General features: G+C 50.2%; 1 protein-coding gene across 6 annotated transcripts in view; it reads left to right on the forward strand.

Annotated features, from left to right (window-relative positions):
* GTF2H1 (general transcription factor IIH subunit 1) overlaps nt 1–18,610 on the forward strand; it is a 482,809-nt gene that overhangs the window by 192,583 nt on the left and 271,616 nt on the right. For all 6 annotated transcript variants that reach the window (XM_078681075.1, XM_078681072.1, XM_078681073.1 and 3 more), the window contains exons 9-10: nt 16,649–16,736; nt 17,372–17,460. In XM_078681075.1, the coding sequence (XP_078537201.1) occupies nt 16,649–16,736; nt 17,372–17,460 (177 nt within the window). The remainder of the gene's footprint in view (nt 1–16,648; nt 16,737–17,371; nt 17,461–18,610) is intronic.

An 18,610-nucleotide genomic window follows, 5' to 3' on the forward strand; every position in this document is an offset into this window, starting at 1 on the left:
CAGCGAGTATGGAGGTAGCACAGACGCAGTGTCTTCCCGGCCTTTATCTGCAAACCAGCAGGCAATCCATTGCAGCTGTGCAGCCAGGTAGTAGTGTTCTAAGCAAGGCACTGCCAGGCCCTCCTGATCCGTGGGAAGATATAATTTCGCTAGCGACAGCCTGTGCCGACTGCTCCCCCAGATGAAGTCCCGGAGCAATTTAGAGAATGTGGCAAAAAATGCAGCAGATATATATAATGGAAGTAGTACTGTAGCCTAGGGAGAATCACCATTTTTAGGTCTCGCGACCTATCAATGCGCATGCGCATTGAGCGGAGCGAGAATTCAAGTGCTCAAAATACTCGTGAAACCAAGGGTTTTTTCGTGCGGTTTTCTTCGAGTTCACGTGAATCACGTGACCAAACAAGCACGCGCATCGGCCTCCCTCCCTCCCTCCTAATTGCATTTTTTCACGGCCGCCACCACATCAAAGGGCTTCTCCCAGCGTGCGCTCTGCGGCTTCTCCTCCCCTAATTATTCATGGCTGGCCGGCCGTACTTTCAGTTTCCTGGCCGCTCTTGTTTATTTTTTTTACAGCAGCATGCTTCAGTACAGTCATAAATATTGGAGGCATGTTTCAGCCGGTGCCCTTCACAGCTGCCACTTATTCGTGTAAGTAAGGAGATAGTATGCTAAAATAATTACCATTTTAAAGCCTTTGCCTCTTTGAGTTGCTTCTCGTACACTTTTCTTTTTTTAGCTCCTCTTAAGACATAACAGCCCACCCATTCACCAGCAATCTGCCCTCACGCTCACCACCCCACCCGTCCTCCCGTTCTCTACCCCCACCCGCCTTTCCGATCATCAACCAAACCCAATTGCCAAAGGCAAAAGCTTGCCCATAAGCGAGACCTACTGGCTTTGCCAATGCTTGTTGATAATGCCACCCTGCTCGTGACTGTTGGCGGCAATGTGCCCCAGAAACGCATCTGCGACTTAACGGCTCTAAAAGCCCTGCCCAGATTTCCGTCAAAGAGGTCCAACGGTTGACGGTATAGCTATATTCCCAGGTATCGGAAGGTGTCCCCTTTCCACGCTACCCTCGTTCCATTAAGGGTGTATCCGGGATCTTGTCTCTCTTCCCCGAACGCATAAAGGCAGGATTTACTGGCATTTACCCGTAATCCCGAAACAGCGGCAAAATCCCACAGGATCCGGGCCAACTGGGCCGGGATATTCTCAATGTCTCGCACATACACCAGCAGGTCATCTGCATATAACGACACCTGGTGCACCGCATCTCCCAGCGGTATACTGTCTCCCATCAATGTGCGCAAAGCCGCCGCTAGAGGTTCGATCGCTAACACGGACAGTAGTGGCGACAGTGGGCACCCCTGTTTGGTGCCCCTGCATATGGGCACAGCATCCGATATGTATGGACCTAGCCTTACCCGGACTGTGGGATTCTTATACAAGAGGCCCACCATTTGTAAAAAATTGCAACCCCATCTCATAGCGTTGCAACAGCGCCGACAAGTACCTCCAATCTAAACAATCGAAGGCCTTCTCCAAGTCCAACATTAGGCATCCCGCCCTTGGCCACTCTTTTACACTTTCCGTCGCCACTCTAAAAAAACCTCTGCAGGTTCAGGGACGTGCTCCACTTGGGCACAAACCCATTTTGGTCGCTGTGGACTAGGGCTGAAACCACTGGCGCCAAACGCTCCGCTAGGACTTTGGCAAGTATTTTATAGTCTGCATTAAGAAGCGCCAGCAGTTTCAGCAGGGACACCAAGTACGCCTCGCGCATCGAGGGGGGAAGCGTGTTTTCTACCAGCGCTTTTGCGTACAGCGTGTGTAATTGTGGCACCAAGGACTCCCGATAAACTTTGTAGAATTTGGCTGGCAAGCCATCCGGCCCTGGTGTTTTCCCAGATGGCATGGATGCAATGGCCTCCCCTATCTCTTCCAGGGTGAGGGGGCAATTAAGCGCCTCCTGATGCATGTCTAAGGCTGTGGGCAACTGGATCTGCTTGAGGAATCCCTCTAGCCCGTGGTCCGAACAGCAAACTATTGACTGATACAGCTGTGCATAGTGATCCACCATGACCTTATGAATCTCTTTGCGTGTACACCAATTCTCCCTCCCGTGTACGTATAGCTGCTGTAGCTTCCGTGCGGGCTGTATGGGCTGCATAGTTATGGCACCGTAATCGCTCCAGAAGCTCCGCGAGCTGCGTCCTAAGATCCTCTAGGCGATTCGAGTGTCTACCCCCTCCCTCGCGTTCGTGTTGCAGCAGTTGGGACTCGAGTCGGGCAATGGCCTTCGACATCTGCTTCCGTATGTTCCAAGTGGCTCCTAGGCAGTGACCTCAGAGTGTTGTTTTGAGGGAACCCCACTCCACCATTGCGCTACTTGCTGTGCCTTCATTAAGTTCAAAATATGTCAGGATAGCTGTCCCTAGTGATGAGCGGAATTCGGGTTCTTCCAGCGCGGTGGGCTGAAGGCGCCATGTGGGAATAGGGGGCCGATCAGCCTCCCAGCAGATTTGAATCCGCAAGGGGTTATGATCGGAGTGTGTCCAACCTAAATATTCCAAGTTCTCAACTAACGGCAGAAGAGACTGGGACCCCACCACCCTATCTAGCCGGACATGCAGGTCATGTGTCGCAGAAAAGTAGGAGTCAGTACGATCAGCTGGGTGGAGGACCCGCCACATGTCTAACATTGTCCAGTGAAAGAGCCAGTCTGTGAGCGCCTGTGCATTGGACCTTGCTGACGTTGCACGGAGAGGGGGAGAGGATCTATCCATGTGTACGTCAAGCACCGAGTTGAAAACACCGCCCAGCAGCTACGGGAGCATACGGAGTAAGCACCAGTGACAGCTGCTTCCGGAATGACGCTTGATCGACATTTGGAGCATAGATCGAGGCTAACAATATGTGTTGACCGTTAGGTGTTCCACGCACCTTAGTGTACCTGCCTTCCGGGGCTGCTACCGCGTCTGTGCTAACAAATGGGACGCCCACTCTCACCCAAATGAGTGTGCCCCCCTAGTATGGGCGGAGTACACTGTACCATACACCTGCCCTCTCCAGTTCCTGTGCAGTCTTTCCAGCTCCAGCTGTGTTAGGTGTGTTTCCTGTAATAGGGCAATTCCGACAGAGTGCCTTTGAAGATAAACGGATATGGAGTGTCGACGTGAGGGTGTGTGCATTCCGCGTGTGTTCCACATGAGTGTGTTAACTCGTGCCATTGCTAGGGTGTGCAGTCAGCTGGGAGGCCAGGGGCGTTGTGAGTCTTATTAAGTACTGGGCGTGTCCGGCCGTGTGTGAACTAGTCTGTTGTAACCATAACTACTTGTGAACTATAAAGAACATAACATGTGGGGGGAACTTTGCGTGGTTGTCCGCCCAAACTTTGTGACCATGCATAGGTAGGAACTAGGTCAGTGTGTGACCTGGTGGGATGTGCGCGCAGCCAACAAACTGCCGTGACCGCCCCCTTCGTACACCACGTATGCAGTGCGCCACTCTGAGTCACATTAGTGCAGCTTGCTAAGGCAGCAGCTCTCGAACGCTAATGTGAGTTATCTACGCGCGTGAGGACTATCTGCACAGAGACTCAGTAGGTCTTTTAGTTGCAAGCGCATTAAAACTCAAGCAACAACCAACCAAAAGGCGCGTACAGTGACCCCGTTGGTCCACCCCCGCCCCCTCACATCATAAACAAACCATTGTAACCCACAATATGGTACTTGCGTGTGCGATCGTCTACAATGTTCGTGACAGCAGTGCTCTCATCCTAGGATACCATCCGCGGAGTGACCACCGGCATGCAAAGTTCTTCAGAGAGTTTGGTCAACGGTGTCGATGAACCGCTCGACACCACTGTGCGTTGGATGGAAGATTCCTGGCAAGCTTGAGCATTCGGTGTGCCAAGTGTCGTGACCGCTACCAGTACATTTTGGCGCTTCATTCTCATTCTCTCCGGGCTTGGGGCCACCATTCTGGATGTTGCTCCGTTGGCCGCCCTTCGCCTTGGTCAACTCCTGCTTCTCTTGCCTGTTGCCATGCCGTCGTCCGGATCCGGCAGCCTCTTTCCCGTCCAGAGACCCGACTCTTCTGGCCAATCCCACGTCTCCGCTGGCGTGTCGAAGAAGTGGGTTTTACCGTCACGGGCCATCCTCAGTCGCAGTGCCCGATAAAACGCTGCTGGGAGGTCTGTATATGGGAGTCTCCCCAGTGCGTTGGGCTCATACGTGTCTGGGGTTGTTGCTCCCTGTTCCCGGCCTCTCCTCGATACTGCGTTCCCTGGGCCACCCCACCCCCTCCTCCAAGTCTGGGTGGAACCTGTGGGGTCGCGCGGCTCTCTGGCGGGTAACCCACCCCGCTCTCACTTAAGCCTTTACCGGGGGTAGAACAGCTCACTTCTCGTGGGCTGCCCGCTCTGCTCACCTGCTGAAGCGCTCCGGGCCTCGGTTCTTCAGGTAGCGGCGATCCGTAGGCCGTCCCTTCAAGCACTGCTGGTCCATGGGCTGCTCCACCGGGCGCTTTACCCCTCGCGGCAGTGTGGCAGGCAAATCCGCTCAATGAAGCGGGACAGGGGACCACGGGGAGCCTGCTGCAGCTTCTGCTGCGCCAGCACTATGCTCCCAGCACCAGTCGTTATAGCAGCGCTCGCGGCTGCCGCCAGCAGGGGTTTCTGCCACGCGGCCTCACCTCTAGTAGGCGGCGACTTCTTTCCTGTCTGCAACCTCGTCTTCAGCCGTGGAAACTGGGCAATAAAGGGTCTCCTAAATTCCACTGCACATCAACCGACTGATTCCACAAGCTACAAGCGTGGTTGGCACACTAAGGGGAGAATTATGCCGGATTGCAGGGGATATCAGTCGGAGTACGAGCTCACGTCCGCCATTTTGGCTGGTGTTGGACCTGGCCCTTTTGGCAGGTTCACCCCGAGACTTTTTTGCTTTTTCCTAGCCTGTTTCTGGAACCTGGGTTGGTGATTTTAGGCCTCTGCGCACTTTTTCACTGTGGTACAGTGTAAAGTGCGTGTGCTCTCTGTGTATGTGATGTGAGTGACCTGCCCTCCCATAGGAAGGAATGGGGAATATGTATGCCCATGGTAGTTCCTGATGTGTGGGGAGTGCAGGGTCGAGTTTGATATGTGTGAACTCGTGAGATTGAATGCTGCGTAATGGTGTATGTGTCTAGTCTAGAAGTACCACTTTTAGAAGTGGGCATTTTTGTGTAGTGAGTCTGCTGGCACGTGATTGGCTGGTGAGCCTGGCCCAGGAGTGCCTGGGCCTGCTTGTGGATTGACTGTCTGGTTTGAGTGTGACAGGGGCTGCAGAGCCCCAGGAGGTTGTCTGAGTCAGCCTGTGGATGAAAGGCAGCATCTGCTGCCAGGGAAGTGGGAGGAGATTAGCACCTGATAGTGGAGGGCTGTGCCTGCCTGCCACAATGCTGGCTCCACCCCCCCCGCTGGGCGACTGTCACCTCTGTCCCTGATACTGAAGGGACTTCCCTCTAAACCAGCCTAGCTGGTTCTCACACTGCCTACACAAAGTCTTCAAAGACTTTTCTGTGTATAAGAGGGGGCTGTGTCCCCTTCCAAAATGTTCTTGTTTTTGGACTTGAATCTGCCAGGGGCGTGCTGCTGCTTGGGCTCAGGGGAATCCCTGAGCCCTGCCCAGCCCCTGGACACCTGATGGACTTTCCCTGGGGACCTTTGCCTGGGGTCCCCTGCTGCAGACTTCTGGGAACTTTCTCTTACTTTTGCCAAGGCTTGTTATAGCCTAAAGTGCCTGGAAGGACTTTGCTGCAGCCCCTGAAGAACTTATGTGGACCCTTCTTGCTGTAGGGGTCATTTCTAGGGGCCTGTGGGTGCTGGCAGTGCCCCCAGCGCAATGGAAGCACTTTATTTTGTCTCCTAGCGCTTGAGAGCGCTTTATATTGGACCCGTAGCGAGCGTGTCGCTATCACTCATTTTGCGTGCGGTTTTGCAGGTGCCACCCTGCTTTATGCCCGATATGGTTATATTTTTATTTACGGGTGCCACCCCGTTTTTATTTAATTATTGGAGGCCGATGCCCACCCGGCATTGCCCCGTGGAATCACCGCCGCCGGCCCGGAGATCCGAGGCGCTGCACCCGCCTCCCCACCGAGGGCCGCGCTGCCATTGGCGGCCCTCGAAACCGGTAATCAGGCAGGCCCGGCCGTGACGTAGGCGGGGCCTGCCATGAGGCGGAAGTGCGGCCGAGAGAGGAGACGGGAGAAGGAGATGGCGGCGACCGCTGTGGGGCTCCCGTGATCGAGGGGGAGCCCCGCACCCAGAGAGGAGACGCTGCCACAAGAATCCCGAGGAGCGGGAGCACTCCGTCACCGCCGCCGAGCCTGCCAGACCCGGTGAGTGTTGCAGAGAAGGAGAGGAGAGGCGTCGGGGCACATTGCCGGTGCCCGCCCTCCCCTCCTGCACGAGCGCCTGGGTGCTCCGAGGCCGTGGAGCTTCCCCGGCTGCCGAGTCCCCCGAGGGGGGACTCCTCCTATTGTTTTGGAGCCTGAGAGGCTCGAGGGCCAGTGCCAAGTTGTTTAGAGCCCTGAGGGGCATAGTTGGACCTATGCGCCCTGTGCGATTGTGCCTTAGGACGGCCCCAGATGGCAGTGGGCCGCCCCACCATTTTGATAGAGCTAGATGGCTCCCTCGCCCCCATTATGTCACAGAGCCTGTGTGGCTCCAACGGGCGCAGAGTTGCAGAGCCTGTGTGGCTCCAACAGTTGGCGCAGTCCTGTTTTAGGGTCAGTGAGGACCCTGTCGCAGTTTGTCTCCAGCTGCCCAGCAATTAGTGGGCAGCTGCACCGTTTAGGCGCAAGATGGAGAGTGAGTCCCTGAGAGGGACAGAGATGGCACAGAGGTGCCCGGCCAGTCACAGCTGCGCAGCACTTAGTGCCAGCTGCAGCGTTTAGGCCCTTGTGATGTTCCCAGGTGCCCAGCAAGTAGTGGGCACCTGCACCGTTTAGGCCCCTGACATTGAAACTCAGGGCGTCCTAACCCCAACAAGGCCAGTTGGCCTAGGGACTGCCACAGGTGGTGGCTTATGTAAGGTTGTGCGCAATTGTATGGTTTTTATTCCTGCACCTCTGAATGTTTTTAAACATCATGTGACTTTTGCGCTATTGTATTGTTATGGTACCTCTGAATGTATTTTTATTGCATCATGTGCTTGGTTCTTAACACCGCTGAATGTGTAGGTTTATGCATCATGTGTTTCCCTTTACTACTCCTCTGAATGTATAGTTATGCATCATGGGTAATGTGTTCTTTCCTAGACCCCTAAATGCTGTGTGATACTTAGGTGGTTGTTCTTTTTAGTACAGATGGTCCTAGTGAGGTCCTGGTCCCCTGCGTGACATTCTCCTAAGGTGGTTAGGGTTGCGTAGGTGGTACTTACCTGTTACCAGTAGATACTGGTTGTGATTTATAACTGTTATTTTGTTTTATATCTTATTTTCTATGATTTACAAAATTTCTATTTCTAAAAGTGCTGATTATGACAGTGGCCCATGTGGCCCTGTCCTGTGTAAATAATCCCATGTGAATATTGCCCGTGCCAGTTGGCACAATGTATATGTGTGATTCTATCTGATATGTTTTGACAATACAAAAGTTATTTTAATATAACCTTGTGTGGAGTTCCTTTTGTGGTGTGCCTAGGATGTTGCTGTTGTGTGCTGGCGCAAATGCTTTACACATCGCCTCCGAGTTTAGCCTTACTGCTCGTGCCAAGCTACCAAGGGGGTGAGCAGGGGTTATCTTGGCGTGTGACTTCCTTGCCCTGACTAGAATGGTGGTTTTTGCCTGGCTTTGGCGTCCGCCTTAGCCTACCAGAAATAGCCAGTTCTAACATTGTTGGTCAGCGGTGTGGATTTGGACTTGTGTTTGCGCAGTGCCACAGCGACAACTGGCTACATTACAAAACTCTGCATATTTTTTCAGATAGTCACATGTTTGGGATTATTGTTTTTGATTTTGTTTTTCCTCAAGAGTGTCCTTTTCAGATGGTGTTCCTGCGCTTTATGTTAAGTGGCAGGTGAGAGAAAATGACAGGGCGGGACGCCAGTAGAGAGGGGAGGTTCCCATAGATTAGGAATCCCTTGCTGGGTCCAGTGTCCAATTCCTGTTCCTGTCCCTGTGTGGGTAGATTGAAGAGAGGGAGTGTGGAGGAGAAATTGCTTGCCTGGGAGGTTGGTTATCCCCTGAGTGTAGTGTGTGTGTGTGTCTGGATTCCCCAGTATGGTAGGATCCAGTGGTGGCAGCTTAAATGTGTCCAGTGCGTGAAGTCCCATTCCCAGTTCCCAGAGTATGGTGCCTGGTGCTCAGTAAGAGGGGTACAGGTTGAGAGTCAGGGGCAGTGAGGAACTGTCTCACAAGTCTGGAGGGGGAGTGTGCGGATGAGTGGTGTCTTGAACTGGAGGAGTTGGTGTGAGTTTATTTTTTTTAAGGAGCTTGCACGTGAGGTGTACCTCTGGTGGTGTGCAGGAGGTCCTGCAGAGGCACTGGACAAGAAGGTGGATGTCTGGCTGTGTGCTAGATGTCTTGCAGAGGCATTAGGGAGTGATTCTAAAAGTAGTGGCTTGTGTATCTGATGATCCTGTGTAGGTGAAGAGGTTCATGTGTAGCCCAGCTAGGTCCCATTAGGATGGTAGGGGTGTAGGGGCTCACGTCCTGTCTCAGTGGAGGCGGAGTGAGTGTGGGACGGTGTGTCTCACGTTGGCCCGAAACCCTGTCCCAGGCCTGGAGGGTTCCCTAAGAGAGCGCCAGGTCAGGGGCCTAGGCTGTATTTACAGGTCATTTGAGGAGGATCTTCCTGTGTCTAGAGGATGGGGAGTTTCTGTAACCAGAACTCCGGCGGTCCTAGTATTGGGCAGTACCGCTCCTAAGTGGAGGGTGCAGAAGTCCTGGTTGAGGAGTGAGAGGGGGAAAGAGTCCCCAGTGGAGGAACCAGTGGGTCAGGGGCCAGCCAGAAGGGCTGGGCCACCAGTGAGTGACCATGGTGATGCCACTTCTGTCCTGGGGGATCTCTGCGCCTTGCCAGGTGGGCAGGAGGTCGCGAGATTAGAGCCAGGCAGACTGTCACAAGACACAGTAGTTATGTGTCACCCTCGGAGGGGGGCATGCGTGCTCCCCGTGAATTCCTGGTTCGCTGGGCATTTGACCGTCCAGAGTGCTTGACCATTTTTGGGGCCTCTGGAGGTCGTTCCCTGAGGAGGGGGGAGGCCAGGTTCAGGTTCAGCCTGACCTGGAGGGAAGGGCATCTGTAATCAGTGTCCTGACCTAGTGTTTGGCTTCTAGGGGTACCGCTCCAAGGTGGGAGGGTGCCGAACTCTGGAAGGGGGTGCAGAGGGACGGTGTCCTTACTTCTGACCCTGGTGCAACCTGGGGGTTTAGATCCTAGGTTGGGAGATTAGGAAGCTCAAGGTCAAGAGGAATCTCTACCAAAGTGGATCAGCTGAAGAGACTGAGGAGGCTGCCCTTGCTGTGTGTTCTGGGGCCCACCTGCAGTCTGTTGTTTCTACTAAGGCGGAGGAAAGGGGATTTTGCTGTGTGCTGTGTCCCCCCACCTGCATGAAGAGGGACTGTGCTGTGTGCTTTGTACCTCAGAAGTGAAATAGTTTCCAGGTGGTAGACCAGTGATGGAGTGAGGTCCTGATCTGGTGTCAGAGTTATGTTCTGGTGGGTGCTTCCCTGTGAGGGTGCGGAAACCCAGAAGTAGAGGTAGGGTGGGGCATTCTTGCCCGTGACCTCTGGTCAGCCTGAGGGTGTGGTCCCTAGGTTGAAGGATCAGTGGTAGTGTAGCTACACTGAGAGAGAGAGAGTGGAGAATGGCTATTGTGTGCCAGGGGTTACTGCCCCCCACTCTGTGAAGTGGTTAGGACCTGTGACATTTGGATGGCCTAGGGCCTGGCCCTGGCTGTGGATGACTAGTGTGTACCAGTGGGGTACCCTAGTTGTGCCAGAGAGCTTTTGTTGAGGGAAATCTATGTGGGTTCAGAGTGGCGAAAAACTGGAAGGTGTCCCTGCCGTGCGGGCCCGTATCCGTGTTTTGTCGCCCAAAGCAAGGAAGCCCATCAGTGGAGTGATTGGTCTACCCTGCGTTTTGGCTGGAAGAGGGTTGTGTTGGACCTGGCCCTTTTGGCAGGTTCACCCCGAGACTTTTTTGCTTTTTCCTAGCCTGTTTCTGGAACCTGGGTTGGTGATTTTAGGCCTCTGCACACTTTTTCACTGTGGTACAGTGTAAAGTGCGTGTGCTCTCTGTGTATGTGTGGTGAGTGACCTGCCCTCCCATAGGAAGGAATGGGGAATATGTATGCCCATGGTAGTTCCTGATGTGTGGGGAGTGCAGGGTCGAGTTTGATATGTGTGAACTCGTGAGATTGAATGCTGCGTAATGGTGTATGTGTCTAGTCTAGAAGTACCACTTTTAGAAGTGGGCATATTTGTTTAGTGAGTCTGCTGGCACGTGATTGGCTGGTGAGCCTGGCCCAGGAGTGCCTGGGCCTGCTTGTGGATTGACTGTCTGGTTTGAGTGTGACAGGGGCTGCAGAGCCCCAGAAGGTTGTCTGAGTCAGCCCGTGGATGAAAGGCAGCATCTGCTGCCAGGGAAGTGGGAGGAGATTAGCACCTGATAGTGAAGGGCTGTGCCTGCCTGCCACAATGCTGGCTCCACCCCCCCGCTGGGCGACTGTCACCTCTGTCCCTGATACTGAAGGGACTTCCCTCTAAACCAGCCTAGCTGGTTCTCACACTGTCTACACAAAGACTTCAAAGACTTTTCTGTGTATAAGAGGGGGCTGTGTCCCCTTCCAAAATGTTCTTGTTTTTGGACTTGAATCTGCCAGGGGCGTGCTGCTGCTTGGGTTCAGGGGAATCCCTGAGCCCTGCCCAGCCCCTGGACACCTGATGGACTTTCCCTGGGGACCTTTGCCTGGGGTCCCCTGCTGCAGACTTCTGGGAACTTTCTCTTGCTTTTGCCAAGGCTTGTTATAGCCTAAAGTGCCTGGAAGGACTTTGCTGCAGCCCCTGAAGAACTTATGTGGACCCTTCTTGCTGTAGGGGTAATTTCTAGGGGCCTGTGGGTGCTGGCAGTGCCCCCAGCGCAATGGAAGCGCTTTATTTTGTCTCCTAGCGCTTGAGAGCGCTTTATATTGGACCCGTAGCGAGGGTGTCGCTATCACGCATTTTGCGTGAGGTTTTGCAGGTGCCACCCTTCTTTATGCCCGATATGGTTATATTTTTATTTACGGGTGCCACCCCGTTTTTATTTAATTATTAGAGGCCGGTGCCCACCCGGCATTGCCCCGTGGAATCACCGCCGCCGGCCCGGAGATCCGAGGCGCTGCACCCGCCTCCCCACCGAGGGCCCCGCTGCCATTGGCGGTCCTCGAAACCGGAAGTCAGGCAGGCCCGGCCGTGACGAAGGCGGGGCCTGCCATGAGGCGGAAGTGCGGCCGAGAGAGGAGACGGGTGAAGGAGATGGCGGCGACCGCTGTGGGGCTCCCGTGATCGAGGGGGAGCCCCGCACCCAGAGAGGAGACGCTGCCACAAGAATCCCGAGGAGCGGGAGCACTCCGTCCCCGCCGCCGAGCCTGCCAGACCCGGTGAGTGTTGCAGAGAAGGAGAGGAGGGGCGTCGGGGCACATTGCCGGTGCCCGCCCTCCCCTCCAGCACGAGCGCCTGGGTGCTCCGAGGCCGTGGAGCTTCCCCGGCTGCCGAGTCCCCCGAGGGGGGACTCCTCCTATTGTTTTGGAGCCTGAGAGGCTCGAGGGCCAGTGCCAAGTTGTTTAGAGCCCTGAGGGGCATAGTTGGACCTATGCGCCCTGTGCGATTGTGCCTTAGGGCGGCCCCAGATGGCAGTGGGCCGCCCCACCATTTTGATAGAGCTAGATGGCTCCCTCGCCCCCATTATGTCCCAGAGCCTGTGTGGCTCCAACGGGCGCAGAGTTGCAGAGCCTGTGTGGCTCCAACAGTTGGCGCAGTCCTGTTTTAGGGTCAGTGAGGACCCTGTCGCAGTTTGTCTCCAGCTGCCCAGCAATTAGTGGGCAGCTGCACCGTTTAGGCGCAAGATGGAGAGTGAGTCCCTGAGAGGGACAGAGATGGCACAGAGGTGCCCGGCCAGTCACAGCTGCGCAGCACTTAGTGCCAGCTGCAGCGTTTAGGCCCTTGTGATGTTCCCAGGTGCCCAGCAAGTAGTGGGCACCTGCACCGTTTAGGCCCCTGACATTGAGACTCAGGGCGTCCTAGCCCCAACAAGGCCAGTTGGCCTAGGGACTGCCACAGGTGGTGGCTTATGTAAGGTTGTGCGCAATTGTATGGTTTTTATTCCTGCACCTCTGAATGTTTTTAGACATCATGTGACTTTTGACTATTGTATTGTTATGGTACCTCTGAATGTATTTTTATTGCATCATGTGCTTGGTTCTTAACACCGCTGAATGTGTAGGTTTATGCATCATGTGTTTCCCTTTACTACTCCTCTGAATGTATAGTTATGCATCATGGGTAATGTGTTCTTTCCTAGACCCCTAAATGCTGTGTGACACTTAGGTGGTTGTTCTTTTTAGTACAGGTGGTCCTAGTGAGGTCCTGGTCCCCTGCGTGACATTCTCCTAAGGTGGTTAGGGTTGCGTAGGTGGTACTTACCTGTTACCAGTAGATACTGGTTGTGATTTATAACTGTTATTTTGTTTTATATCTTATTTTCTATGATTTACAAAATTTCTATTTCTAAAAGTGCTGATTATGACAGTGGCCCATGTGGCCCTGTCCTGTGTAAATAATCCCATGTGAATATTGCCCGTGCCAGTTGGCACAATGTATATGTGTGATTCTATCTGATATGTTTTGACAATACAAAAGTTATTTTAATATAACCTTGTGTGGAGTTCCTTTTGTGGTGTACCTAGGATGTTGTTCCTTGCCCTGACTAGAATGGTGGTTTCTGCCTGGCTTTGGCGTCAGCCTTAGCCTACCAGAAATAGCCAGTTCTAACAGCTGGCTAGCCACGCCCCCCTATAATGAACTGTTTTCATGGGGGTGAAGACATTGTACTTAAGTCAAACTTCAGATTCAGAAGGAGCCAGTACAAGAAGTATAAAATTGAAGAATCCAGGTGATGTGCAGGGAATCATGATACTGCTGCTTTGAAAAGCAGTGTGCCTCTAAATAGTTTAAAGACTAATATTTTCCAAGGTCTGGCTCTTAAGACCCAAATGATTTGTACAGATTTGCTGAAGGCACTTGTAGATTTGCAACCCTTGTAGAGTTGCTAAAACGTTGTCATAGGACTTGCTATGTACGCCAAACTAGTTAAAGTCCAAATAGGGAAGACATTTGTGTTTACAAAAGTGGCAATTACTGGGTCTTTGTGGTGTTAACAAAAAGTTGGAATGAGAACACTATATTACACATTTGCTTAGCATTACGTGGCCATAGCTGATACAGCAGGCGGCTGGATATCGCTTGTACCTGTACTTTTATGTAACAGAGCTGAAGTTGGGAAATGGCCTTAATGTGGCTCTTTGTAGATTGTGAAAGTCCTTCTATTTTCTCGTACATACTAACCCCTTCCAAAACATCCATACAGATTCTCTGCAGGATTATCAATCTCTCCTCTTCAGTATTGAAAAAGAGATGAAGAAATGTTAGTTGTAATCCCATAGGTACTGGGTTTGACAAAGTTGTGCAACAATACTAATTAAATGTTAGAAACCGAAATCAACAAACATCCTTGGCACTAATATGGTTGTAATGTCATTCTGTTATAAATTTCATCTTACCTATTCATTTGCCGTTTATCCAAATCAGAATTATATTGAATCATTTGGGCTTCATGTGGCCAACATGTACCATTATAGGAAACCCGCTTTAAAATTCGCAACATTTTGAAGTTATTTCTTGTATTGTGTCTGGCTTAATCCTTCTTTTGTTTCTAGGGTGTATTGCTATGTGCACAAAAAATGTGTTAATATAGTTAGATTTATATTGTGTTCAGTAGCAGAGTAAAAGGGCACTCTTACCCCGAGCCAACATTAAAACAGTTGTGGATGCCCATTTTGCATTTTTATAGGCAGTATATTCTAACTTTATTCAACCAAAGGGCACAATGGATCTTGAATGGGGACCCAACAACGGTTTTACACTTAAAAATGTAGTTTGTGGTGGGCTGTGTGGCCTGTGACCGCTGAGCATGGCTGTCGTGTAGCAGAACTCTGCACGCACTGGGCCCCTTGGTCAAATAGAGTTGCATTCCTTGCTTCGCCCAACAGTCCCGTTTGATGATGAGGGATATTAATACGGGGGATAGGGGAAGGGGGTTGCAACAACCAAACTGGAGTCTGGGCACCATGGCAGTAGTAAGACAGGGAGGCACTAAGGTCCGTGGCGCAGTCCCTTGGTGGCCTGACAATGACTGGCTGCTGGCAAATAGAAGAGCTGGGTGGTGCTCTAGCCGTTATGTCAGTTAGGCAGCTGGTTGTGTGGACTCCTGATGTTGACGTGAGAGTGGGCGTCTCCAGGCCCTCCTCATCAACTATGTGAACAAAGTTGAAAGGTGGCCGCCATCACCTTGACTGAGTGCGGTGGCTGTGGCTGGCAGCAGCAAGCCGCGTAGATGTGATGCATGATAAGTGGCTGCTGCATGGTACTAAATGGTTTGGGGGTGATGGTTCGTGCCGCCGCTGTCCAGGGGCTGGGTCGGGCTCCTGATATGCAGGTTCCAGCCTGATTGTGAGACCTATTGCACATGGCAGGGGTGCATCTGCTCCCTGCTTCAAAGAGGCCTTTGCTAAGACTGCATTTCCTTGAGGCAGTGTGGACAGTTAAGATCTAAGTCTGGGAACACCTTAAGCCATGCTGAGGCACATTGGAGTATGCTGCCAGCACCAGACTCCTGTGGATAGGTGGATTATTATGTTTAATACATTGAAGGTTTGCATGGCTCTGACCTGGATGGAACTAGGCTGCTATCATGTACTTCAACATTGTGAAACGCACTGCTCTTGTCCATTGACCGGCACGGATTGTGCACTGCCATCCGCAGACTGCTACAACGGTCATTATATTAGAGCTGCCCTCCCAGGTACATACATTTTTTGCTTCCTTAGCATGCCGGAACTCCGTGGACACCATACAGGGCCTGATGGGAGTAATCTGATTGGAGATACATCAAGCATACGATGATTGAGGACTTATTTGAGCACCGTAAACTGGGCGAATGTTACCAAGGAAGAAACATGGGCAAAGCAGATGCCAGATAGGGTAAATGGTCGTTTGACACCAAGAACTCGGAAAGAATAAGACTTGGCGGTGGAAAGGGGTCCTCTGATATCAAATTGATGCAAAAAACTGCCACAGATGATGTTCTCAGTCAGTTACTAATGGAAAGGAACTTTCAGCTGATAGCAATTGTCACCATGATCGACACTCGATCCATTAAAATGCATCACTTGAAGAATGAATCGACTAACACACCCCCAGGATTGACATGTATGAGAGACTGTTTTTCCAGTTATGAGGACTCCACCACTACACAGGACAAATGCTTGCAGTTCTTGAATAAGTGGTGACAATTACAATGGCTAAAAATGAGGATTTAGAAGCTTGTTCGCCCAGAATCCATATTCAAATCCTGGAAGTCACTGGAAAAACTGGGACAGACTACAAATATTTGTGGTGTCTCAGCTAGCTGACCTGTTTGGTATGGATAGCTTTTTGGATATCCTAGTGGTGAAGACAGCACACTGCATGCTTGACCCCAGGCCTCCCCCCAAATCTCCTTGTACAGGTGAGGAATATGCTTGCCTACCCCTTAACAATGGTTGACAGACTTGGTGTTTTGGAATGGAAACATTTGTTAAGCTCCCGCCGATTACTTCCAGCCCCAAGGATATTTGGGAGTCTCTGAAACATTATCTTCTGGTTAAGGTTATAAACTCTAGAGACTAGTTTGGAGGCAGCCATATGTGCAATGAAGGACTTGAGAGGACGCAAGATTACCATAATAAATCTGAGCTATCAGGAGTGGCGAGCTGATAGTAATTTGAGCAGAATGGACTTCATTATTCTGGGCCAGTATGGGATATGTTGTTGCCTTGAGTTATTTCTCGTCTGCAAGCCACAACAGTGTGATATGCCATGATCTGATCTATTGTAAATCAGTAGAAACACATCCGGATGCTCGTTGATGTAAATGCTTTTGTGCCCACCTGTACTTAATTCTTTTTTGGTATGTGTTAGTTGGTACTTAAGTATGAAGTAATAGAGAAACAATCCATTCAAAATATTAGAATGGATTTGCAAAAGCCTTGCTTTTGTCAGAAGTTAGTATAATCACTAAAAGTATACATTAAAAAAATCTTTTTGTTTTTATTGCCATTTTTGTTTTAGCCTAGATTTAAAATGCCAAGATTTACAGCTGCTTTAGACTTTGAACAACACAGCAAGTAATGGCCCTTTCGTTTAAGTTGAACCCTGAGCTGCATTCTTTCAACACGATAAGCTAGTGTGTATTAGACTTAGTTTGAACTGTTTTATAATAATGTTCATATCACAAAGTAGTTTGACAAGACCTTGTTTATTGTTTCACCCTTATTTTTCTTGCTATTCAAGGGATGCTCAAAATGATCAATGCAGTGAGACCAGCAGTACAGATGGCAATTCTAAGGATTCAGACTTCTTTCAACCGCCGTTGAAGAAGGTATGGATATAATTGCTAGATAACAGCACAAACATGTGCTATGAACCAACCCTATACCTGAGACCTCGTAGTGGGACACTAACATTATTGACCAAGTCAAAGACATTTGCCACCGCATACTCTTTTGCATTGATTCATGCTCACTTGTTCTTATGTAGTTTGCCTGAAAATTGGAAATTTGGTATTGGAGAGCTTTAAAAAAAGAAAGCAATGTGAAGTGATGCTTACATGCTTTGCTTCACAATTGTACATGACCCGCCATACGTAACGTGTGTATATATATATATATATATATATATATATATATATATATATATATATATATATATATATATATATATATATATATATAATGGATCTTAACCTTTTGACCTATGTGGAACCCCACTGAAACATTCATGAAATCTGGGGACCCCCACTGAGTCACTTATAATATTCTTCGCCCTCAGGTAAAGAGCTCTTTCAATATGGCATCCCTGTATGACAAGCATGCAGATATATGAAGGCTACCAAACATTCATAGGAAACGTACTTACTTGAATGTGGAACAGGTTGAATGTGCAATTTATTTTAATGCAGTTGTAAAACACTTTTTTCAGTTGTATTATGTTCTTACATTCAAATGTATTGTTTAGGTGAAATTGCAAGAATCCATAGAATATGAAGATCTTGGGCAGAAGAATCACACGAGAACAATTGCACTGAATTTAAAAAAGTCAGACAGGTATGTTCTTGTGTGATATTATTTCTAATGCTGAAAACATTGCTTAATTCCTTTCATTAGTAGCCATCTATGTACCCTTTCATGCTTATTTAATGTCCTAGAAAGCATGCTATTAATCAATTCTTTTTTTAGCATTTTGCACTGCATTACGCACATCATCCCTTGTAACACATGGTTCAAGACATCTGTGGCTGTAGATACGCATGCTTTGCATACTTTTGCTATCCAGTGTTTGATCCTGATGTTTGCTAATTGTTCTTCAAGGAAGTCTTTTGAGTCACAAAGTAACGGTGACTCCTCTTGGTAATACTGCGCATGCGCATACGCATCAACTCCATTGTTAGACAGACTGATTTTTGTTCTGCCATCTGATTCAGTCGTGTATTACGTAGCTCCGTTTCAAAACTGTAGTGGGGATCCTTTCGGTGCGTAATCCACTCGACCCTCGTTGGTATTATTTCCGATGCGTTTTCACGTCTTTGTGTATCGAAATTCAGATACGTCTCATTGTTCAAGTTGGCAAGTTTTGCTCCAGGCCTTAGGGCATCGCCCTTCCTGGTTTCTTTACATCAGTTCAACTCCATTGATGATACTCTGGTGAAGGAAGGGACTCGGTTTCGATTCTGCCCCCAGTGCCATTTCAAGTACTGCGAACTGACCTACATGAGGTATGCAACTTGTGCTTGTCCCCTGAGCACAGAGAAGATTGTGAGGCCTGTGAAGGGAGCTCAAACACACACTTGATATCTTCAGGCAGGAAGCTATCCAACAAGAACAGTAAGAATTCAAGGCTTCTGTGGCTGAAGACTTGAACTCCGACTTAGATCTTCAAAGCTGCAAAGATATATCTGGTGGCTATGCTCAACACTCAGTTAGGGTTAGCCTACCCAAATACAGGCAGGATTCAAACACTGCTACCACAGTTTCAAGCCAATCCATACTGAAGTCAAAACTTTCATGTACCTTTTGGTAATGATGGCATCATGCATAGCCATAGGGCCTTCTGCAAGGCTCAACTTGCGTCTTCTACAAGAAGGTTTAGCACAACAGTGGACTCAGTCAATTATCTGATTAAGTGCTTCCCCACAATCATTGACAAAAGTGATCATTTTCCTCTCCCTCGTTTATATGACCACAAGGTCTGGTGCTC

The sequence above is a fragment of the Lissotriton helveticus genome, chromosome 3_1 (assembly GCF_964261635.1).
Source record: "Lissotriton helveticus chromosome 3_1, aLisHel1.1, whole genome shotgun sequence".
Taxonomy (NCBI): Eukaryota; Metazoa; Chordata; class Amphibia; order Caudata; family Salamandridae; genus Lissotriton; species Lissotriton helveticus.